This window comes from Ambystoma mexicanum, chromosome 2p, assembly GCF_040938575.1.
Source record: "Ambystoma mexicanum isolate Mex_15411 chromosome 2p, UKY_AmexF1_1, whole genome shotgun sequence".
Classification (NCBI taxonomy): domain Eukaryota; kingdom Metazoa; phylum Chordata; class Amphibia; order Caudata; family Ambystomatidae; genus Ambystoma; species Ambystoma mexicanum.
This window is the reverse complement of record NC_090923.1, coordinates 1,062,394,220-1,062,418,351: the sequence shown is the minus strand read 5'-3', so window position 1 is coordinate 1,062,418,351 and position 24,132 is coordinate 1,062,394,220. Positions and strand designations below refer to the sequence as shown.

Sequence of the window (24,132 nt, the reverse complement as noted above, 5' to 3'; positions counted from 1 at the left end):
TAAGCACACTGGCCTCCCTGCTATCCCGAGAACTGTTATGGGTCGCAAACTGATGTCCTTTCTGTGTCCCCATCGCTGGTGAAAAGCTTCCTGAGGATGGGCAACCTTTGTGGGAAGTTCATCTGGCACCTGGCCACCATTAGAGACCGCTGAGAGCAAAAAAACATCCTTTGATATTGGGTCCCGCAGAACAGTAAGCCTTTAATTATGCAAAAGATGCCCTGGTTGTGCCTACCATAATGACGTTCTTTGATCCATAACCCATCCAAGCCATCAGAGGTACCGGTGGACACCAGCTCTCTGGGTGTAGGGGCTGTGCTTGCACAGGTGGACACGGTGGCTGTCCGGTGCCCCATGGCATATGCCAGCCACACTCAATCCTACAGAGCAGCGGTATTCACGCATTGGTTGTCCTATGAAAGTGCTGCTACTTCTACCGAGGCACATCTGATGGAATAAGTCTGGTTTCCAACTCTGGAGAAGGAAGTGGACCAAGCGCTGGGTCGCTGCACCTGGTGTCAGACATCCTCCATAACCTCATGCCCACCTCCAATTAAATCCCAAATTAGGAGCACAGCACCATGGCAAGCCCTCAGGATCGACTTGGGAACCATCTTACAACCCAACCATTTGATGGGCATTTTCGACGTATTCTCTAGGTATTCCAAGGTCAGATTCCTTCCCTCCACTGTGGCAGAGTGCATCATTCCACTCACGGAAGAGTGGTTTGAGCCCCACAACATCCCTTAGTTAGTTCATCCAAAAACAGAACCTCCTTCAAAGCAGGGAGTTTCTCATGTTCCTGACTTTTTATGGGATGTCACACAAACAGATCACTATCTGTTGGCCGAGAGAAAGCAGGAATATTGAAAGGTTCATGCGTACATTGAACAAGGCCTTTCGGATTGCACATAATCAAGACAGCCTGCTGCAGGAAACACTCAGCTTGTTTCTACCAAATGACACCTCATTCTTCTACCGTTGTGGCCCTGTGGGAAGGGTTCCTCAGTCAGATGGTTCACCCCGTCATGCCTACCAACATCAAGGTCAGTACCCTCTAAGGACATACAGCATGTTGCACAACAACAGAGGGATATCAATAGTAGGGCGAGCAAGAGAAAACATCTCATTGCAGTTCCCTGGAAGTGGGTGAAGTAGAAGTTTGGAAAAGACGCCCAGGGCACAAACTGAGCATGACATTTGAAACTATCCCATTGACAAGTCGTCATCATGAAGGGTTGCAGGATTACTGCAAGCCAAGGGAGCAACAGTGTAACAAGCAATACAAGTTGGTTGCGAAAAATAAGAAAGGATGTTTCATTTGATGAGGTTGAAGTAGCGAAAGCTTGACCAGATGACCCAATGACGGAGTGTGCACCAGCAAGCGAGGAACAAGGAGATGATTTATCCTCAGAGAGTGCTGGGCAATCAAGCCAGAGATAAGAACAAAGTAACGGCATACCAGTACCCACTTCACTTACAGCAAGATGAAAACCAAGCCGGGATGATTGCAGACCATCAGCATGGTGGTAGGACTCCATGATGCTAGAATAATATTATTTTCAGTTTATGATGGGTTAAGAGTGATACTGTGGTGAGAAGTATCTTCATGGCAGATATTGCGGGTCATTGATGAAAAGTCACATCTAGCGGAAGAGTAAAGGGCCTGACCCAGGTCATTCTGAAACCACCTAAGGCTATGAGTAGTTCTTTGTGTGCACTCACTGGGCAACTGGAGTGATACAACCTACCGGCGGCCTCCGGGAGCCCCAACATCCAATATTACAAATCTTTTATAAACACGTGTACACACGTGTACTGTTCTCATTGTTTTGACTGCATTTATCTGCCCAAGAGGAGGCCTCCTCATTCATTCCTCTCAGCCTCCGTGGACTGATCCTTGCTTCCAGGGCTTCGGAGGCCCTTTTCCTGCTAACTACATGATCCGGAGAGCATGCACTATTTCAGGGTAATCCCTACAATGTAGCGGTGCACATTGTACCTGATGCGCAAATTTCTTCAAAAAAATTAAAAGCAACATTATTTGTTTTGTTTGCTGGCGGGCAGCGGTTTGTACGAAGTAGCTATCTTTTTTCTGACTTTCATCCATCTCGTGGTTTTTTGCCATTGTTCTTGCCATCAGCCCCTTTGGGCCACACTGCCACAGGCCCTTCCAAGATGGCCTCATCCTTTTCCTGCAGCTGCGATTTTCCCTGCCTTGCCTTGCCTGACTCCCACCCCCATTGGTTGCCAGGGCCTTCATAGCCCAATCAGAGCAACTACGAGGCGGGAGCCGGCACCATCTACCAAGGCCCACGATGAAGGCCCCTGTCTGCTACCAGAACGCTATATGTGACTATTTCCAAAACCCATCACCCTACCCGCTACGAGGCTCACTCTGCTTTGGAAACTGGACTACCAAGACTTTCTTACCTTATTTACTATGGGTTAGTTTCCTCCTTTTGATTGCCCTTTTTCCCTTTTTGAGACCTTCACTTCCTTCTCTGCTTGCTCTCCCAGTTATGCTCTCAAATGCATTACGTTTCTGCACTCACCTCTGACTTCTGATTCATACTGTAATTCTATACCTACTGTGCCTTGGCATTTAACATAGATAGTCAAACTTGGGTGTGCGTTTTGCATTTAATTTTGAAAGTCAAACTTGGGTGTGTTTTGCATTAATTTTGAAAGTCAAAGTTGGGTGTGCTTTTTGCACTAATTCTGGAAGTCAAACTTGTGTGTGCTTTTGCACTAAATTTGAAAGTCAAACTTGGGTGTGTTTTGCACTCATTTTGAAAGTCAAACCTGGGTGTGTTTTGCATTTGATTTTGAAAGTCAAACTTGGGTATGTTTTTTTGCATTTAACTTTGAAAATCAAACTTGGGTGTGCTTTATGCACTCATTTTGAAAGTCAAACTTTGGTGTGTTTTTCATTTGATTTTGAAAGTCAAACTTGGGTGTGTTTTGCATTTAACTTTGAAAATCAAACTTGGGTGTGCTTTATGCACTCATTTTGAAAGTCAAACTTGTGTATGTTTTGCATTTGATTTTGAAAGTCAAACCTGGGTGTGTTTTGCACTAATTTTGAAAGTCAACCTTGGGTGTGCTTTTGCACTCATTTTGAAAGTCAAACTTGGGTGTGTTTTGCATTTAACTTTGAAAATCAAACTTGGGTGTGCTTTATGCACTCATTTTGAAAGTCAAACGTGGGTGTGTTTTGCATTTGATTTTGAAAGTCAAAATTGGGTGTTTTTCATTTAATTTTGAAAATCAAACTTGGGTATTTTTTTTGCACTAAACATTGAAGGTCAAACTTGGGTGTGCTTTTTGCATTTTATGCATGGGCTACAACTAGCTGTTTTTCTTGTGCATACTTGCTGTGACTTTTGTTTGCATTTAATTACTTCTCTGTAACCTGCTGGCCCAGTGACTGTTCCTTACCGCTGTACTTGCATACTCTTCCCGCTGCTAATCTCTCTACTCACCAATGGCGCTTTCTGTTTCTCTACTCCAACTGTTTCTCTGTCAACTATCCTTCCCTTCTCACTAAGTTTGGAAGGGAGAAGTTTAAAAAGGATATCTTGGCCGCCAACCCAGGTCTCCTCATCGCTGATACCTATTCCAGCACTTCTTCTAGACAGACACTCACTGACATCCTCTTTGTCGTTCCTTCGCCTGATCTGTGGACCCTTCGTATGATCTCTGTTCTCTGCCCTGTCTCCTCCTCTCCCATTAATGGTGGAACCCCTGGGAAGTTCTCATGGCTTCCTTCGACTCCTCCAGAGTCATCATGAATGTCTTTCTAAATGGCACTGTCATGGTCCAAGGCCCTAAGACCAAAAACAGCCCCTCTTTCATAGGTGCTTCTCTCGCCTCATCAACTTCCTTTCATCTCCTGCTGTCCCCTCCTCTCCTCCCTTGGCTACCTGGCCCTCTCTTTCCTCCTCTTCTGCCCCACCTCAGGCTCCCTCCTCACCTCCGCAGGGAGTACCTCTGATTTGTACCCCTCCACGGAAGGCCTTTAAGGCTGGCAACCTTCTTCATCTTGCCACACCCAACTCTCGCTCTGCTGTCGAACACTCCTCTGACATCTGCCACCTCTTGGAAGAATCTGACCTTGATGTCCTCGGTCTTACCGAGACATGGTTCACTGCCAGCTCTGTCACAAGCTCTGACACTATCCTCCCTGATGGTTACAAGATCCTCTCCACGCCCAGATCCACACGGCCCGCAGGGGGTGTAATCCTGATCTTTCCTGAGTGGATTCCTGCCTCTATCATTCCCATGCAGACTTACTCCTCTTTCAAATGCCTTGCCTGCTGCTCTCTCTCTCTCTTAGTCACTATCTTACTGTTGCTACTCTCTACCGGCCCCCTGGTCAACTCACCCCATTTCTCTCTGAGTGGGCTGACCTCTCCTCCTCCCTCCTGGCCTCAACCACTCAACTCCTCCTCCTTGGTGACCTCAATATCCATCTCGATTATCCCTGTTCTCTGTCTGTGCTCTTTCGTGACCTCTGCGATTCCCTCTCCCTTTCTATCCTCCCCTGTGGCCCGACCCACTCGGCAGGACACGCACTTGATGTCTTGATCTCCTCTGGCCTCCCCCTCTCCATCCATCTGACCACTTCTCTCTCCTGGAGCAATCACTCCCTCCTCTCATCTCATCTCTCCCTCTCTTCCCCCCAGGACATGCCTACCCCAACATTGCCACCTATCTTCTCGGACATCCGTCCCATGAAGCGTGTGTCAGTTGAAGCTTTCGCTGCCACCTTCTCTCCCCCCCTCCACTTCTGGCTGAATTGCATCCTGACACAGCCCTCTCTATCTAGCCTCTATCATTAATGCTCTTGCCCCTGTCATGAGGATCCGCTTGAAGCCCAAAGCCTAATGCAATTCCTGGTACGACTCTCACCTTGCTACACTTAAACGTAAGTGTAGGGTGGCTGAGAGGAAATGGAGGGCCTCTTGTTCATCCTCTGACAAATTGGCCTGTCGTCTGCTCCAAAGGCAATACTGACTCTCTGTTCACACTAAGAAGAGAGCCCACATCCAAGCCTGTGTCTCTGCAGCATCTAACAACTCGGCTGAACTCTTTAAAATCTGCATGGAGCTGGTCAACCTTGCTGCAGTCTCTACCTCTCCTGTCGCTTCCCAGGCCCTTTGCCCGGCCCTTGCCTCCCACTTCATCTCTAAAACTCAGGATATCCTGTCCACCCTCTCTTCCCCTCCCCCTGTCCCCTTTCCCTTCTGTGAACTCTGGTGCTCCTTCAGACACCCCCCCACCTTCCTTCTCATCCTTTCCTCTTTTCTCCCCTAACAAGGTCTCTAGACAAGTTCAATCTATGAAAGCCTTGTCAAAACAGGGTTTTCCTTGCTCTTCTAAAACCATCAAGGACCATATTGACACCCTCGCTACTGCCCTGGCTGATTTCTGCAACCTCTCCTTTGCCTCAGAGTTTTCCCTTCCCCCTGAAGCACTCTCTTGTTCACCCTCTTCTCAAAAAGCCCACAGCCGACCCTTCTTGCCCAGTTAACTAATGCCCAATCTCCATCACCCCTTTTCTGGGCAAACTCCTTAAAAAGCTGGCCATTTCGCAGCTTAACCCTCGCTCTGATTCTGCTGGTTGTCTCAACAACAATCAATCTGGCTTCAGAGCTGCCAGAAGCACAGAATCTGCTCTCGTGAACATCCGTGAAGATCTGCTCTCCAACCTTGACTCTAGTTTCCACTCTGTCCTCATCCTACTTGATCCCTCTTCTGCCTTCAACACGGTCAACCATACCATCCTGCTCAACCGTCTCCGTGACAACATGGGTATCACCGATCAGGCTCTGGCCTGGCTGACCTCTTTCCTCTCTGATCGACCCTCCCAGGTTCAACTTGGGTCCTTCCTTTCATCTATCTCCCTGACTAGTTGTGGTGTTCCCCAGGGGTCTAACCTCTCATCCTGGCTTTTTAACCAATACCTGGCAACTCTCGCTCTTCGCATCGCCATTTTCTGCTCCCACTTTCAGTGTTATGCTGAGGACACTCAACTCATTTTCAGGCTTCCCTCTGCCACCTCCTCTCCTTCCCTCATCTCTGATTGCCTATCTGCCATTCAGGATTGGTGTGCCGCCAATGATCTCTGCCTGAATGCCAGCAAGACGGAGATCCTCCTCATCGGTACACCCTCACCCTCCTTTCCTCTCACTCTCTGGCCGGCCTCCCTTGGCCCTCCTCCTAGCCCCACGTGCGAGGCTAAGAACCTCAGGGTCATCTTTGACTACACGCGTTCCTTCTCAGCCCACATCTTCCTACTGCACCTCCTCAGAGGTATTCTGCCTTTCCTCTCCTTCCCCCAGAAGCTCACTGTCTCTCAATCCCTGGTTCTCTCTAGGTCAGACTATTGTAACAGCCTCTTTCTAAATCTACCTGCTTCTACTCTCTGCCCTCTGCACCTTATCCAGAACAGGACTGCAAGACTTGTCCTTGGCCTCAAACCCTGGGATCGTGTCTCTCCAGTCCTGAAATCCCTCCACTAGCTCCCAGTGGCTGCAAGGATTAAATAACAAATCCTTTGCATTGCCCACAAGGCTTTCTGGGGCCTGGGTCAAATATACCTTCAGCTGTGCCTTTGTAAATACCTTCCCTCTCGAGCACTTCACTCCTCTACCTCTAACTCCCTTAGGGTCAGTTGCTTCTCAAAGAAGCGAGCCGGGGGTAGATCTTTGTCCTCGGTTGGGGCCTCGCTCTGGAACAGCCTCCCTGCCACTCTGAAACTTGAGGAAACCATCTTTGGTTCCGGAAGCCCCTCAAGACCTTCCTCTTTGCTTCTGCCTTTGCTCCTCCTCTCCTCTGCTGATCTGCTCTCTCTTGGCTCGGTGCACCTGGCCTACCGTCTGACAAAAATGCCACCACTATGTCCAACTTTCTTTCTGAACTAGGCTTAACTCCAAAAATTCTCGATCCTACTCATACTAAAGGTAGAATCCTTGACTGGCTAGCAGACTACAACTGCACTCTCGATAACATTGCCCCCCTAAAACTTAGACCAAGCAAATCCAAATTCCACCTAAATAAATGGTTCACCCCTGAATTAAGGGATTTACGACAATTTAAAAGGGGCTGCGAAACCACATGGAAGTTAATCCCCTCAGAAGACCACAAAAATAAACTAATAGGAATCTCTTCCCACTACAAAAAGGAAATCCTTCTGGCCTAGCAAAACTCATACAACAAGCGCATATCTAATGCCAAATCGAATATGAGGGAACTGTTCACCATCCTTAAGGAATTAGAGTCACCCATCCCCATTCCAGATATTTGCTCCAAAGATAAAACATGGTGCTTAGATATACAAGCACTATCAAATAAAGTAACTATGCTTCAAAAGAAAATAGCTAAGAAAAAAGCCTCTCTCAATCAACCAGCCCAGTCTAACAATCTGACTACCGATCCCCTGTCAAAGGAACAGGACTCTGCTGCACGTTTCACGTTCTCAAAAATGTCTATCCTTGAGGTAGAGAAAGTCATCCTCTCTCTCAAGCCATCCAATTGCCAGGGCGACCTCTGCCCTGCCCAGCTTATAGAAGACGCTGCCAGAGATCTCTCCCCTTTTGTATCAAAACTAATCAATGCCTCATTTGCGTCGGGCATTGTGCCCACGAATTTGAAACAATCTTGGGTACTACCTCTGCTCAAAAAGCAAACCCTAGACCGACTTATACCAACTAACTACCGCCCAATAACAACAGTCCCGTTTTTCGTAAAAATCCTGGACAAGATTGCCTACAACCAAATTCAAAAATTCTTGGAACAACATAAGCTACTAGGAGCACGTCAATCAGGATTCCGACCCCAACACGGCACAGAGACTGCCCTTATCGATTTGATGGCACAAATAGATGATCTACGAGATAAAGGTAAAACGGCTCTTCTCCTGTTGCTGGACCTCTCGGCTGCATTCGACCTTGTCGACCACAAGGTCCTTTGCAGTCATCTAAATTCAGCTGCACACTTCTCCAAAGAAGCTATAATCTGGATCGAGTCCTTCCTCAGCGATAGGACTATGAGGGTGTTCTCCCCTTTGGCTGCGGCTGACCCGACCCCGAGTGGAGTTCCTCAGGGCTCTTGTGTCTCCCCAACCCTATACAACATATTTACTAAGCCCCTTTTTGATGATCTGGACCTTCTTGGGTTCACCTACACTAACTATGCAGATGATACCCAGATTCTCCTCCCACTTTACGGGGATTACAACAAGGATTTGGCCTTGGTAAATAGGGTGTATCTCATCATCCAGGCATGGACGGCAACCCACGGACTATGCCTGAATGATGATAAAACAGAGCTTATGATCCTAGGGACCCATTCTAATCTTAATAAACTAGGCCAAGATTATACATCATTTGAGATTGATGGTAATATCATCAAGGTGTCTAAGGCGGTGAAGACATTCGGCTTCTACCTGGACTCCACCCTCTCTTTCGATAAACTAGTGAAATCCATGGCTTCTGCCACAGCTTACACTTGTAAGCTCATCAGATCAGGTAAACACTTTCTCTCTGATAACAATTGTATTATCTTAGCTAGAGCCCTGATTCTGTCTGTCTAGGCTCGACTATTGTAATGCCTTATACATTGGCGCCAACAAAGCTATCATCCACAGAATTCAAATCCTACAAAATAATGCCTTGCGAGCAGCTCTTGGCGTATCCAAAAGAGCGCACATATCTAAAATCAGCCGTCAAAACAACTGGCTGTCAACCAAAATAAAATCTACCTAAAAGTTGCTTCTTTTGTTCACAAAGCTTTGAACAATGCCGCACCCAGCTATCTCGCGGACAAATTCACAAAGAGAAGTTCCTCCCGACCAGCAAGAACCTCCAATGCCAACAGCCTTATCATACCTAGATTTAGGTTGGATAAAGCTGGGGGAGGCAGCTACCAGGTCCGAGCGGCCCAACTATGGAACTCTCTGCCCCACCCTCTACGTGAGGAACAGCCTTTTCGAAAATGTATGTCCAACTACTCCAATCTGATGAAGGCTGCCGATGACTAGCTGCATACTAGCTTGCACTAAACTCATGATACCTCCTACTGTATATATATTTATTCAGCATCCTGCCCATTTGTACACCCCCTCCCCCCACCAGGGCTAGTGATGTGACTCCAGGCCAGTGCCTGTAGATAGCTTTGTTTGCAATCTGTAACTGTACATATGTGGATAATCCGTGTCCAACGGCTGATGGCTTGTACTTATCTTGCTGTGTATGTAATCTGGAACCATGTAACCTCAAGCCTCACACATTCTGTACTGCTGCGCCCATTGCTACCTTTGGGTTTGGTGCGCATTATAAGTGAATAAAACAAATAAAACAAACAAACAAACAAACTTCCGGGTCCAGGTACCCACTCACCTTGCCACCAACCCGCACTGCCTCCTGGCAAACCCTTGCACTGGTGCATGCATCTGTAACCATACAGTCCCCCACTTTTCTTCTCTATGCACTTACTAGCCTTGCCACCTGCTGGCTGCACTACTATGTTTGTTGCTTGTTATTATGTATTTATGTATTTATTATTTATCTGTATGCCTTTGCTCTGCACTTTCCACTTTTCCCCCTTCCATGCACTTTTCCCCTTTTTTCCCTCTCCCATGCACTTGCGCGTTCTCAATGTCACTGGGCCTAGTGAGATCGTTGTTTTTTGTTCTCTCTTGTTACCCTCCCGTGCCTTGTCGCGCTCTGAAACACCTGTGTACAAGCGCGATATAAATAAACTATCAATTTAATTTAATCTGTCATTGGCAATTTTGCCAATATTACAGATTGTTTAATAAAAAGGCATTTGTTTGGTAATGGTGGATATGTGAATGTAAAAGTATAATTGTTTTCAGTTTAATGGATAGCACGTAATTGAAGAAATGTGCGCATTGAAATGTTTTGGCAAGTAACCATAAATTGATTTTTAGGTATAGTTGAAGAAAATATACTCTTTTGTAGAACTAATAAATACAATGTTGCAATTCTATACGTTTTGCTCTTTTTGCTTTCATTACAAATACACAGTATTTTTGAAAATATCTTTGAAAAAATTCACCAGTTTCAGAGCCCACCAATAAAGATATGCACAGTCAAGTGACAAACCCAGACGTTGCATGTTATTTACACAGCACACCATAGCACTGCACACTTCTGATGGGGAATATATTTATTTAATTGTTCAACTGTAATGGTGTGGGCTTTTTCCAAGTTTGATCTGTACATTGAAAAATACATGTTAGCAACTAAAATACAAAAATAGAAAAAAGCAAATCGAAATCAGGGTTATTCATGCAGTCATTTATTTTCGATTCAGGGTGTGCAGATTTATATAGAGTGCTCAGACGCCAACGGATCCAATGATCACACAAACAAAATATCCCTTCATTTGTAAACAAGAAATATTCTTCAAACCGTCTGAGGGCAGTTAGGAGTATACTATTATATTTAAAGAAGTCAAAGGAGATATCTGCAGCAACACCCTTAAAACAGTTGCATTTAGTGGAAAAACAATGGGGCTCATTACAAGTGTGCCGGTATTCAGAGGGTCAGAGGGCTGGGCAGGTCTTTTATCTCTCAGGTCGCCCTTTGTGGAATAAGCTTCCTATATGGTTGCGTGCCGAAACCGACCATTTGAAATTTCGAAAGGGAGTGAAAACCATTGATTTCGGATAAACTCCTCTCTGTCTTATTTATGTCTTTTGCTCTCTCATCTGGTTGTTTTTCTGCACCCCGATGGCTGTGGGCTGTCGGCGCATTAGAAGTGCAAATAACATAACATATTTCGTCGGTAAATCCGCCGGAATATCAGCAAACGGAATTAGTGATACCGCCACTTGGTCAGACGGTATTACCACTGGAGGTATTACCTTTAAATAAAGGTGTTAAAGACAGGTGTAAATATGTTGCGCCCGCCTTAACACCTTTTTCAACCCTCTTGGGGATTTTCATTGTTTTTGCAGGCGATTGGGGGCACGAACAGGATGTAGCTTCGGGCCTAGCATTTCCATAGCGCCTGCAAAAACATTTGTCTTAATGCCAGCAGCACCTTTCCCTCTGGTGTAAAACCAATGGAATTCTATGGAATCTGTTTGTAGAACATGTTAAAGGCAGGTGGAAACCCCTGAAAAGAATGTCCACGATCGTTAGTTGTTGGAGAAATTTACAATGTTTCCCAAAATAGGCATAAAGGCGATATTACCCATTTTAACACTTTTTTTGCAATACATCTTGGGACTGATGAACACTGCACAGAGGGGATCAAAGGGCACGTACATGTAACCGCTGCAATGCACACTTTTTAAAATGGGGCCCACAGTGCTTCACCCATTTAGAAGTATTTATCCATTCATGAATTTATTAGCAATTTGTTCATGGCTTGCCAAGCAGGTGAGAGAGGGATGGGTGAAAGAGGGGAGTCACGGGTAGGAGGTGGGACAGGACTGGGATGTGGGCATTCTCAGGCACACCAGAGCTACATTCCTGATCCTCAACCAGGGGACCCCGAGAAGCCATCACAAGAAATAGGAGGCAACTGTCCAAGTATGAACTTGGTATTGTTAGAAGTGCCTCTGCACAGCAAAGGCTCAGTTCAAGATGGAGGTCCTTTTTAAGGGCCTTCCTTGAGTTGATGGGGTGCTCAAGTTCATTGGTGGTTCGACGCAGGCTGTAGAGCAATTGGTGACGAGTACTTTCGTGCCCGTTCTCCATTTCTTTGTTGATATGTTGTCGTCTTTTTGCTGATGGTCGGTAACAGAAGCAGCAGCTCGTGCTCTATTTTGGACCTCCTTTTAAGAAAGCTTTGTGCATTGAGGACTGGATTTTGAATGTGCTCCTCTGTTCCACAGGGAGTCAGTGAAGTGCTATTAAGGCTGGAGTAATGTGGTCTACAGGTTTGTTTGAAGCTTACAACCAGCTTGCTGACCCCTTCTGGACCAGCAGAACCTGTGTGATCAGTTATGTTGGCACCCTTGGGTAAATACCATTATGGTTGTCCACTTATCAAAGTACCTAGACTTGGATTATTTCAATTCTGCCGCACATTTCCACGTAGGACAATTATTTTTGTAGCAAGTGTAGTTGGAAGTGAGCATTTCGAGCTACAGCATTAACCTGTGGGGAGGAAGGCAAGTCCACACCAAACACACATCCCAGGTAGCCACATGTTTCTGACGGTGTATATTATTCTTACGTCTGTCTCAACTATAAATGTGTTTATGAATGGATGTACTTTCCCCTGCTAGGCGATAACTGATAGGTGCTACAGAGAACACACCGCACACTGCGCTTTCGTTAAGAAGATTGTAATTCTTAACATCGTTTCCCCAAATTCGCCTCACTGCACATGTTGCATGTTTGCGATATAGAACACCGGGGCCTATGGTATCCAGGGATTTCATAGAAGAATAGTCACTGCACACATTTTTCAGTGCAGAATATTAATCTCAAAGAAAGTCACCACAATATATATTTGAAACATTGTTTACAGGTGGGATGTTTTGGGAAATGGAGGGTTTTTTGGGGGGTGAGGGACTGTGATATGTTGTTGACGGGAGCGGGGGTGGGGTTGAGGTGGACCCTCTCCCCGCATTTTGCTGCTGCACTGAATAAAACATCTGAGAAATGTCAATAATGAAACATTCTGCAATTAAAAAATCAGCAGTTAAACACCTGCCACCGTCCCTACTTGTTCTTGAAATGCCTGTCTCCAATTGAATTACTTGGATTGACCTTAAATCTACACAAGTGAGTTTAAATACATTGGCCATTATTATGAACCTAACTGGTGTGCTTCTGTCATAATTAAGACGTGTTTGGTCGCCAATATCTTGTGAGTTGACGTGCATGGCATATACACTGACCCATGATGATATTATTCTTGAGCATAGTGCTGCTTGATGTATTCCAGGTTGAATGGTCTAGAACTGCATACCAGCGCCTACAATAGTGACGTGGAGGAAGCACAGGCAAATGAAATAATGATAACGCGTGGAAGGTCAAGTCATCGGGTTGCCCACCCCACACTTACAGAGGGCTGTGACCCTCTCTACTGTTGTACACATCAGGCAGCTGCACATCTGTGTGTCAGTGAGCGCTCTGAGGATGCTTCACTGCTTGAATATCAGAGTGCATCCAACGCTGCTTCTGAGATGCATTCATTTTATTTATTTATTTTATTTTTCTATTTGTAGAGCGTACTACAGCCCAGAGGCATCGAGGCGCTGTTGCAGGAAATTAAGTAGGCTTGGTTCAGTGTTACATTGGGAACGGCCCAACAGTAGGAGTTCTTGGTTACAGATACAGGTGGTCAACACAAAGGTAGTTACAACATTCGCAAAACAGTGCAAAATCATAGTTCCAATGTTAGCATATAATACAATGTCTGGTAGGTTTCATAATCACTAGTGCTGACATCCGGCCACAGAAACTGCGAGATGTAGGAATGGGAGCCGGTAGCATTGGGAGGGCATTGTGGGTGGTGCCAGGTCATCTTGCCTCAATACTGTTTTTGTGGTTAGTTTACCGCAGGTAAAAAAAGAGGGGGAACTGAGGTATCCTGCCCATGAAGAGAAAGCCCCCCAAAAGAGCCCTAGCGGCAAGGGTAGGGTGCAGGGAGTAGACGGAACAGCAGGAGGATGGTAAGTCACACAAGGGATGCATTGGCACTGACAAAGCAGTGGTTGATGCGAATCAGTATGGGAGAGAGGCACGCGATCGAGAGGCAGAAAGATGAACACCGCTAGGACAGAATGGCACAAAGGATGGGCACAGTGATGCAGAGCCTATACCTGCTAGGACTGGATGTTACCCACAGGGATGAAGAGCCTGTCCTCTCGAGGGTTGAATGGGCGTGGGCTTGGTACAAGGATACATAGCCTCGCACCTATACAATTGGATGGGCTCAAAGTATTGGAAAATAGATATATACATTCTGTCACTCGTGTTCCAAAAAAGAGCTAAATCCAATTTCTTACAGGGAGGCCGAAAGACGTAATGGGCATGGGTAGTAATGCAACTCCCCTCGATAGGCCTTGAGTGAATGTTTGGCAGCAGTTCACGATCACAGTGTGTGGACACAATGCAAGTGGCGGTATGGGGTGATCTTTTATTTGGTTTAGAGGTGATCTTTTATTTGGTTTAGAGGAGATGGCAGCATCAGAATTTTCCCTGCAGAGCTGCAACTGGAGGAAGGCAGTGAGGATTGCTGGCTGTGGCTGGCACGTTCTGCTGCAGGAGTGGCTTTCTGTTTGGATGTTCTTTTTCCCCAGCAGGATCCACTACTGGTTCTGGCGCCTGTTCCTAGACCCGGCAAAGGCTATCAAACCCAAAGCAGCAAGTCCAACCATGGCCACGCCGCCATATGTAACTGCGTCCTCCACCTGAAAAGACAAGCAACAGTCAGCGCTTTTCAAACACTTTGTTACCATCTACTGCTCGGGCGTTTGTCAGCAAAGGCTGAAAAGGCTTTTCAATGCACATGTTCTAAATGACTGCTGCAAACGGCTCCTCCCCAGACACCCCCAATCCCCCTTCTGCTCAAGGCTAGTTACCTGCCAAGTTAATAATAAACAGCGTCCCAGCGCATCAGCATGGTGGGGAGTCAACGGCCCCTATTAGTCACAAGTGTGCCTCCATTTCCTACGGAGGCGTGGGGTGGGAAACTGTCGCTTTGCACATAAACAGAAAAATCCTTTCACCCTATTGAACATCTGGTGTTCCACAGCTACCTCCCACCGGGAACTAGAATGGTTGGCACACAACTTCAATGCATGGGATCCTTGTGCTGGTGTTCAGATCCACTCTCGGCACTGCTCTCCTGCCTTATGCAGCACACAGATTGTCACTCAACATGCCACAAACCATCCTCTAATGCACTAAAACTCACCACTATGTCACCGTCCGCTCCACACTGCCCCCTGCACCATGTCCAGATCCAGGTAAATTAACCTCCTCATATCCTATCATTGGCCCTCCCACCCCTCAACCTCAGAACAACCACCACCAATAAGGATGTTGAGTGCAAGGTAGAATGACCTTGTCTGAGTTGAAAGGTCACCCAGTCTGCGATTTTCTGCAGCAGCTTTGCACACTGTGGTTGCACCTCTTTACCCCTACTCTTTCAGAACTTGAATGCCAAATGACCTGTGTACGCCTTGCTGTTTTTATCATATGTTATTGCACTATCCTACCCCACCCATTGGTTCCTGCACCCTTAATCATCTTATTTGCATGTAGTGCTGGCGGCCGCCTATGATCTAGTATTCTATGTACAGTTTTCCTGCTGGAAACGCCTATGAAATGAGCACACCAATGTTTGGGGGATCAGTGTTCCTGCTACATATGCCAAACGGTACCATAATGAAAATGACTACATGAATTTTGGGTCTCTAATATTCATCACCATATCTTTTCACTTCTAGCTTACTTCGATCTCTCTGAGTCGCTGTGTCTCTTTTAGTGGGTATTTACTACTGTCTCCAAGTTGTTATTTTGTGCAGAGTTGTGCAGAAGAAACCAGGGCAACCCGCAGCTTGCTTGACAAAATATTTGATAGTTACACTGAGGTTAATGAAATTAGGACGGTACATTTTTATTCATACTTATCGATCTCCCTTTTGCATGTTATCATAATGGTCAATTGCTCTCTTACAATAACGTTACCAAGCTTAGAGTGTGGATCTCTCTCCTGGTAATCTTTTCTTTTTTTTATTGTTTTTCTCTTTAGTCTAGTTTTGTCCTCCTGTGTCCTCTCTGTCCTTCCCCTTGGTGCTCCAGCACCTTTCCCAGTCCCGCCTTCCCCTCTCCCTACTGGCCGACCATCTTGTTTTGAATTGGTCCGTGCCTCAAGCACGTGACCGGAATCTGCACTCTTCAAAGGCTCTCCCAGGGTAGCGAGCTAAGGGCCACAGCAAAGGGCACATCCATCGGATGGTTGCCTGTTTGCCCTGGGCACCCTACAAAGCCGTCTACTGCAACAATCACGTAAGGTGGTAAGATTTGCGAGCACAGCCATCACTGAGCCCCTTAAATCCTGCCACTACTCGGTCACTCCCATTTGATGATTACCACTGTGTTGAATCCTGAGGCATAAGAACTTTGCCACTGTTATACATTTTGCTGCACTCCGAGGTTTTGCCATTGTGTTAAATTATGCTGCCTTAGGAATCTTGCTATAGCTTTAAATCTTGCTGCGTTCTGAAGTTTGCCATTGTGTCGAATCATACTGCGCAGGAACTTTGCCAATGCTTTAAACCTTTCTGCCCTCTGAAGTGTGCAATTGTGTTGAATCTTACTGCACAGGAACTTTGGCACTGATGTACATTTTATACAAATGTCACTTTTACAAATAATGCGATTCCACATATAAGCAAGCAATCTTAAAAACAAAGGAAAAAGAAAAGGAAAAGGAAAAAAAACACCCTATACATTGTATTTATGTGTAACCTCAAATCTCAAAATCAACCATGCCATACTAGACATGGCTTATATTTAGATATTAATCTGCTGCCAGTGTACTACTGATTTTAACCTTGCTCCACTCTGTATTTTGCCATGGTGTTGAATCGTACAGCACAGGAACTGTGTCACTGATCTACATTGGTGTTGCACTCAGAGGTTTTGCCATTATGTTGCATCCTGCTGCATAGGAATGTTGCTGTTTTAAATGGTGCTGCGCTCCTAGCTCTTGCCACTGTTGAATCCTGCTGCCTCAGGAATCTTGCCATTGCCTTAAACCTTGCTGCACTCTGAAGTGTATCACTGGGTAGAATCTAAATGCCCTGTAAACTCTGCTACTGTGTAGAACCTAGATGACCAGCAAAATAGTGCCACTGCGTTGAACCTAGCTACCCTGTGAAGCCAGCCATAATGTTGAATCTAGCTGCCCTGTGAAAGTTTACCATTGTTTTGAACCCTGCTGCCTTCCAAATTCTGCCACTGCTCAATTCTTGTTGCGCTGTGAATTAGGCCACTGTTACGCACTGAAGTCTTGTCGCTGTATTGTAGCTAACTGCCCAGTGAATTCTGTCGCTACCTTAAATCCTGCTGCCCCTTGAACTTTGCCACCCGATTGAACATAGGCACACTCTAAAGTCTAGCACTATCTTAAATTCTGCTGCCCTTTGAATACTGTCACAGGACTAACATAGATAACACCAATTCCGAATTTAGCCACACTAGAAAAATACCAAACCAGGTAACGCTGCTATTGAACCTAGCCACACTGGAACTGCACGGAAATTTAGCCAGACTACGATTGTAGCAATTCTGATAATACTGCCTTGAATTGGACAGAACCAGCAAGGCAAACGCCAATGCGAGTCGCAACATAACAACTACCTTACCCTATACATCACAAACCCAAAGCAGAGGCACAACATAACAACCACCGTGCGGCAGGTGCCACTGTGTGTCGGAACACACCAACTTAACCAGAGACAAGAAAAGTAATCAACCAAGGAGGGCACCTGACCCCGGAACATACCACGAACATACTTCAAACCTGAATCACAATACAGCAACCACAGCAATGCAGACGCCACTGTGCAATGTGCAATGCAATGCAGACGCCACACCGATTTAATCCAAAACCAGGAAATAACCAATCCAGGAGGGCACTGGCCCTGAAATATAAATCACAAACCCAAACCCAAATTCTAAAACAGAGGCTGCAACACAACAATCGCAGCAAGGTAGACACTGCTGTATGTTGAAGCACACTGATTTAACCGGAGTGCAGGAAATCATTGGAACACACAGAACCAACCGGAGACAAGGAAAATAACCAACCCAGGAGGGTACCTGCCCCTGAAATATTTTATTTTGCATGTGTTTACTCCTTCTGTCCCCACAAGCCATCCCCGCCTCCTCTGGTCCCCCTGTGATGTTCCCTTGTGCCCCCCTTCTCGCACACAGGTGTTGCCTGTTTTGCTTGATTCTTCTACCCTGCTCCCCCCCACCCACCTCCATCCTACTTCTGCAGGAGTCTGTCCTGATACATTCTGGTTTCACCATCACCGTCTTGTGGCAAATGCTGGATTTTACTTTTATGGACTTCATTGATTCACGGTGCATCACCCTTTCTCAACTTTCATGCTGTACTTCCTTTGCATCTTTTACTCATGTGGCCCTGAATCATGCTGTTCCCCATCTTCACCTTGTAACCTGGCTTGCAACATTGTGTTAGTACTGACTTCTGCAATTATATTCGCTCTACCCTCTTGCTTCTCCACTCTTTTTGACTGCTTACTCTCAGTTCTCTCCTCCTCTGCCTTTCTCCCTTTTCCTATCTCCTCCCCTCCTCCTCTTACTTTCTTCTATGCACTTACTCTATCAGAATTGTCTCTGGACCTAGTATGATAGCAACCTCGCCTGTCTCCTCCCCATCCCCTTACTTGTCCCCCCCACCCCCTCCAGCACTATCTAAAATGTTGTCAGGCCTAGTACGATAGTCGCTTGTTTTGTTCCTCCCCTCCCTTTCTGCACCCCTCTCTCACCTTTTGTTTTTCCCCGGCTCTACCAGAAATGTCGTCAGGCCTAGTACGGTAGTTGCCTGTCTATTTCCATTTCTTTCCCACTCTCCCCCTCCCTTCCTTATCTATGTCTTAGCTCTTGCACTATCTGAAATGTCGTCAGGCCGAGTACGATAGTTAATTTCACATCCTTACTGTTCATGGCCTGTTAGAATGTCATTGTATATTCCCTTGTTCCCTCCCTTGCCTTGAAGCGCTTTGAAACACATTGTGTACAGGCGCTATATAAATAAACTATCATATCAGTTATTGAGCATTTGTATGGCGCCTATACAGTAGAAAGTGTTTCCGTGCTATGGGGAGCCCGGAAGGCAAGTGTACTGGGGGACGGGATAAGGGTGAACTAGTGCGAAGAGGGAGGGTCGACCAGACTCAGTAGTCTAGTCAGGGAAGGGTGCCCGAAGGCAAGTGCTGTTGAGGAGGTGCCGAGGCAGACTGGCTGGGGGTGGGAGGGCTGCCCCTGTATGACTCACAAGGGACCAGACAGCCAGTTGCAGCAGCAGGGGGGCAATAGCAAGGAAGGAGAGGGAAGGAGGAGGAGAAAGGGAAGGCCTTGAGAAGCTTCCAGAACTTAAGGAGATCCAGGTCAAGTCTCAGTGGGGTGGGGAGGCCATTCCAGAGGGAGGATCCTGCTGAGGAAAGAGATCTACCCCCCACTCTCTGCTTGGAGAAATGTCTGACCTGCAGAGAGTTAGAGCTGGAGGACCAAAGGAATCTAGCAGGGAGGTATTTAGGGAGAGAAAGTTGGATGTAGCGCATGCCCAGGCCCCAGAAAACCTTGTGGATGATGCAGAGGGTCTTGAATTCGACCCTTGCGGCCACCAGGAGCCAGTGGAGAGATTTGAGAGCTGGAGATATGCAGTCCTTGGGCTTGAGGCCAAGGATAAGTCTTGCGGTCCTATTCTGGATTAGTTGAAGAGGGTGGCGAGAGGAAAGAGGCCAATTGAGGAAGAGGCTGCTGCGGTAGTCCATCCTGGAGAGAACCAGAGCTCTAGAGACATTGAGTTTCTGGGGGAAGGTGAGGAAAGGGGGAATGCCTCTGACGAGGTGAAGCTGAAAGTGAGCCTTCTTGGCAAGGTCAGCGATTTGAGGTGAGAAGGAGAGAGAGGAGTCAAAGATGACATCCAGGTTTTTTGCCTCAAAATAAGGTGAGGGGAGGGGGCCCAAGGAGGGTGGACAGAGAGTAGGGGGGAACGAAAAGGAGAGTTCCAATGAGAAGGAATTCAGTCTTACTGGGGTTAAGACAGATCGTTACCACCACACCATGTCTGAATAGCAGTCAGACAATCGGGAATGAGAGAGGAAGGAAAGGAGGTATAGGAGGGAAGCTTAAAGGAGGTCTGAGTGTCATCTGCTTAACACTGGAAGGAGAAAAGGTGGAGATCAGGTGGGCAAGAAGGGCAAAGTAAATGTTAAAAAGCCACAGTGAGAGGATAGAGCCCTGAGGGACACCACAAGTAGAGTGAGGTAGAGGAGAGAAAAGGGCCCATTTGAACCTGGAAGGGACGATTCGAAAGGAAAGAGGTCAGCCAAGCCAGTGCCTGGTCCATGATGCCAAGAGTATCGCCCAGTCGATTTAAGAGGGTGGCATGATTGACAGTGTCGAAGGCAGAGGACAGATCAAGGAGGATGAGAACAGAAGGGGATTTGGAGTCAAGGTTTGAGAGCAAGTCTTCACAGGTGTTCAGGAAAGCAATTTCCATCCCTCTGACTGCTCTGAAGCTAGAATGGTGGTCGAGGAGACAGCCAACAGATTCAATGTGGTGGATTAGTTGGGAGATTATCAACTTGTCCAAGAGTTTGCCCAAGAACAGGGTAGTGGAGATAGCCCGGAAGTTAGCCTGGCAGAAAGGGTCCGTAGATGCCTTTTTAGGAGTGGGTGCACAAGGGAGTACTTGAGAGGTAATGGGAAGGAGCCAGTGGCAAAAGAGTGATTGCAAAACTCAGCCAAAGAGGGAGCGAGGGTGGCAGTATTGTCCTTGATAGATCTAAAGGAGCAGGGAAGCACCTGTTTGTAGGAGACTTTCATAGATCAAACAGTCTTGGGGACCTCTTCCGGTGCAATGGGTTAGAAGGAGGAGAGTAGGAGGGATGGCGAGAGAGGGGGGCCAAGGGAGACCTGGGTGCAGGTGGAGGCAGGGAGTAGAGGAGAGAGAGAGGACAGGATGCCCTGAGTTTTGGTTGTGAAGTGGGAGGCCACAGCCGTGCACAGGGCCTGGAAAGGAAGAGGAGAAGTAGAGACTGCCATGGGATTGGCAAGTTCCTTACAGATTTAGAAAAGTTCAGCCGTGTTGTTGGTGGCCCCAGAGATGCGGGCTTGAATATGGGCGCGTTTCTTGGACCGGATGGAGAGTCTGTAATGCCTTTGGAGCAAACGACAGGCCAGTTTGTCAGAGGATGTGCAAGAAGCCAACCACTTCCGTTCTGCAACTCTGCACTTGCATTTCAGCGAGGCTAGTTCAGAATCGTACCAACTGTTGCACTTGGAGGGAGGCTTCATGCGGATCCTCATGGCAGGGGCAAGGATGTTGGAGATGAAGAGGTGAAGGTTACCAAGGACTAAGTCAGAGTGAGAGTCAATAGCAGGAGTTGCGGGGTGGTTAAAAGAGGCCGCAAAGACAGCTACGGACACTCACTTCATCGGTCGGATGATAACAGTTGAGACACAGCAAATAGGCCTTACAGCGATTCTGCAGTTTTACCAGTGCAATTCAGGGGTGAAGACATGGGAGAACAGACAGAGGATCTTCTGGCATGGTGCATTCAGATCGTGCAAGTGCACAGACGGTCACAGGGAGGGGGGTCCAAGTGCACCCAGTCAGTGGAGACTGGGGAAAGTGCAGAGAGAGCCACTCTTTTGGGTTAATTCTCAAGTGCAGTGAAGGTGGGTGGGGTGTAGGTCCCTGCGGCAACTGCGAGAGACGACGGGGGGGGTGCCCGGGACCTGTGAGACTCTGAGGTACACTAGGCGGCCAGTCAGCAACCTGTAAGGAGGAGGAGGAGGAGGGAGAAAGGGAAAGAGCAGAGAGCTAGGTCAGCAAGGTAGAGGGAGAGAGAAGGAAGAGGAGAAGAGGAAGGTCTTGAGGAGTTTCCGGAACTTAATGCGATCAGGCTCAAGACGGAGGGTGGCACTGTGGCTATTCCAGAGGGAGGCATGTGCTGAGGATAAGGATCACCCTCCAAATCTCTGCTAGGAGAACCGGCTCACTCACAGAAGGTTAGAGGTAGATGAGTGGAGGGATCATGAGGAACAGTATTTAGATAGGCAGTGTTGCAGTTAGGTAGGTCCCAGCCCCCTGAAGGCCTTGTGGACAATGCAGAGGGTCTTGAACTTGATCCTTGCAGCCACAGGGAGCCAGTGAAGGGATTTCGGTGCCGGAGAGATGCTGTCCCTGGGCTTGAGGCCAAGGATAAGTATTGCAGTTCTGTTCTGGATGAGTTGCAGAGGGCGCAGGGCAGAAGAAGGGAGGTTAAGGAAGAGGCTGTTGGAATAGTCCAGCCTAGAGAGAACCAGAGCTCTGGAGACAGTGATCCGCTGAGAAAAGGTAGCAAACCTCTGAGGAGAAGCAGAGTGTGGAGTCAAAGATGACCCCAAGGTTTTTTGCCTCGCAGGGGGGCGCAAGCGCAGTGTCAAGGGAGGCCGGCCAGAGTGAAAGTGGGAAAGCGGGGGCAGGGGTCACAATGTGAATGATCTCGGTCTTATTGGCGTTGAGGCAGAGGTCGTTTGCAGCACACCATGACTGAATAGCGGACAGACAGTCAGATAAGAGCATGGAGGAGGTGGCGGCTGAGGGTAGCCTGAAAGATAGTTACATGTCATCCACATAAGAATGGAAGTTAGAGGTGAAAGTGGCAATCACACGTGCCACAACAGCCATGTAGACATTGAAGAACCAGGGAGATAGGTTAGATCCCTGGGGAACGTCACAGGTTGAGAGAGCTGTAGTCGAGAGAAAGGCTCCGAGTTGCACCTGGGATGCGCGTCGGAGAGAAAGGAGGTTAACCATGCCAGAGCCTGACCTGTGATTCCCAGGGTGTCGCTGAGACGTGCAATCAGGATGTTGTGTTTAACCGTGTCAAAGGCAGAGGAGAGGTCAAGGAGAATGAGGACAGAGGGAGTGTTAGTGTCAATATTTGAGAGCAGTTCTTCACGGATGTTCAGAATATCAGTTTCCATGCCTCTGGATGCTCTTAAGACAGACTGATGGTCATGGAAGCAACCAATAGATTCAGTGTGGAGGGTCAGCTGGGATGGCGATAGGGTGGTAGTTTGCCGGAATGGAGGGATTGCCAGAGGGTTTCTTGAGCAGAGGGTGTACAAGGGAGTGCTTAAGGGCAGTTGGGAAAACTCAAGTGGAAAAGGAGAGAGTGCAGAGATCAGCCAAGGCTGGGGCGAGGGAGTCAATGTTGTCCTTAATGGTATTAGAGGGGAAGGGGTCCGCCTGTTTGGATTAAGCCTTTATACACCGGACTTGTCTGGTGACCTCATCAGGGGTGACGGGTGAGAGAGAAATATTCGAGTTAGGAAACTACCTGAGGAAATCGTAGATGGAAACCTGAAAGGGAACATACAGACCATCTTCAGTGAACTCCTCTGAGATGTGGCACCTGACGTGATCTATATAGATAGGGTGCACCATACAGGTTTGAAGTGAGCTGGCACCTAAAGCATGCCCCAGAAACACACAATGAAGCCTTTAAACCCTGAAAGGCCTTCTCATACTCCTCAGACCAAGAGATCTTTTTCGTTTTCTTTGGAGTAATGAGACCAATAAAGGGGGCTATAGTGCCTTAATCTGCCATAACAGTCCTGTAATACCCACTGAGGCCAAAAATGGCTATCACCTCGGTTGGAGTTGTAGGTGTCTCTCAGTCTTATACCACCTGTACATTACTGGGTAGAGGCTTAATCTTGCCCCCATCAAACCCACGCGCAAGGTAGCTCACTGATCCTTGTCCAATCTGGTATTTGGTTGCCATTATGGTCATGTTGGCTTCTTGAAGGGCTTGCAATACTCTCTGGAGGTGTCTCCCATGCCCTTTTCAAGTGGGACTGAAAACTGCAATATTATCTAGATATGCCATGCAGAATTCATGAGATCCATTCAGGACATGGTTGACTAACCTCTACAGGCTAGAGGGTGCATTATGTAACGCAAAGGGCATTACTCTGAACTGGTAAAGACCCTCAAATGTACAGAATGCAGTCTTCTCTTTGGCATTTTCATACAGGCATATTTGCCAATATCCTGAACAGAGGTCGAGAATGCTTAGGTACTTTGCAGCACCAAGGTTGTCCAACAACTCATATGTTTGTGGTAAGGGGTGGAATCTCTCTTGGTGACAGCATTTAGAGCTCTGTAATCCATACATAAATTCAAAACAGAGGTACCTGCCTTTGGTACCAGAATCAATGGGCTGGCCCAAGAACTACTAGAGGGCCCTATCACCCCAGGTTCCAACATATTGCTCATCTCAGACTTGATGTGTCTGCTAAGTCGAGGAGTTACATCCTATAACTTCTAGACTTGGTAGGCAGTATCTCCAGTATCAATATAATCCTGACACCAAGG

The 24,132-nt window shown here is 47.1% G+C and overlaps 1 protein-coding gene across 1 annotated transcript in view; it reads right to left on the bottom strand.

The window, feature by feature from the left end:
* Positions 1 to 10,313: 10,313 nt before the first annotated feature.
* LOC138567109 (phospholipase A and acyltransferase 3-like) overlaps positions 10,314 to 24,132 on the bottom strand; it is a 106,256-nt gene continuing 92,437 nt past the window's right edge. Inside the window, exon 5 of the mRNA XM_069644989.1 lies at positions 10,314 to 14,407. Coding sequence (XP_069501090.1) covers positions 14,306 to 14,407 — 102 coding nt within the window. The 3' untranslated portion in view covers positions 10,314 to 14,305. The remainder of the gene's footprint in view (positions 14,408 to 24,132) is intronic.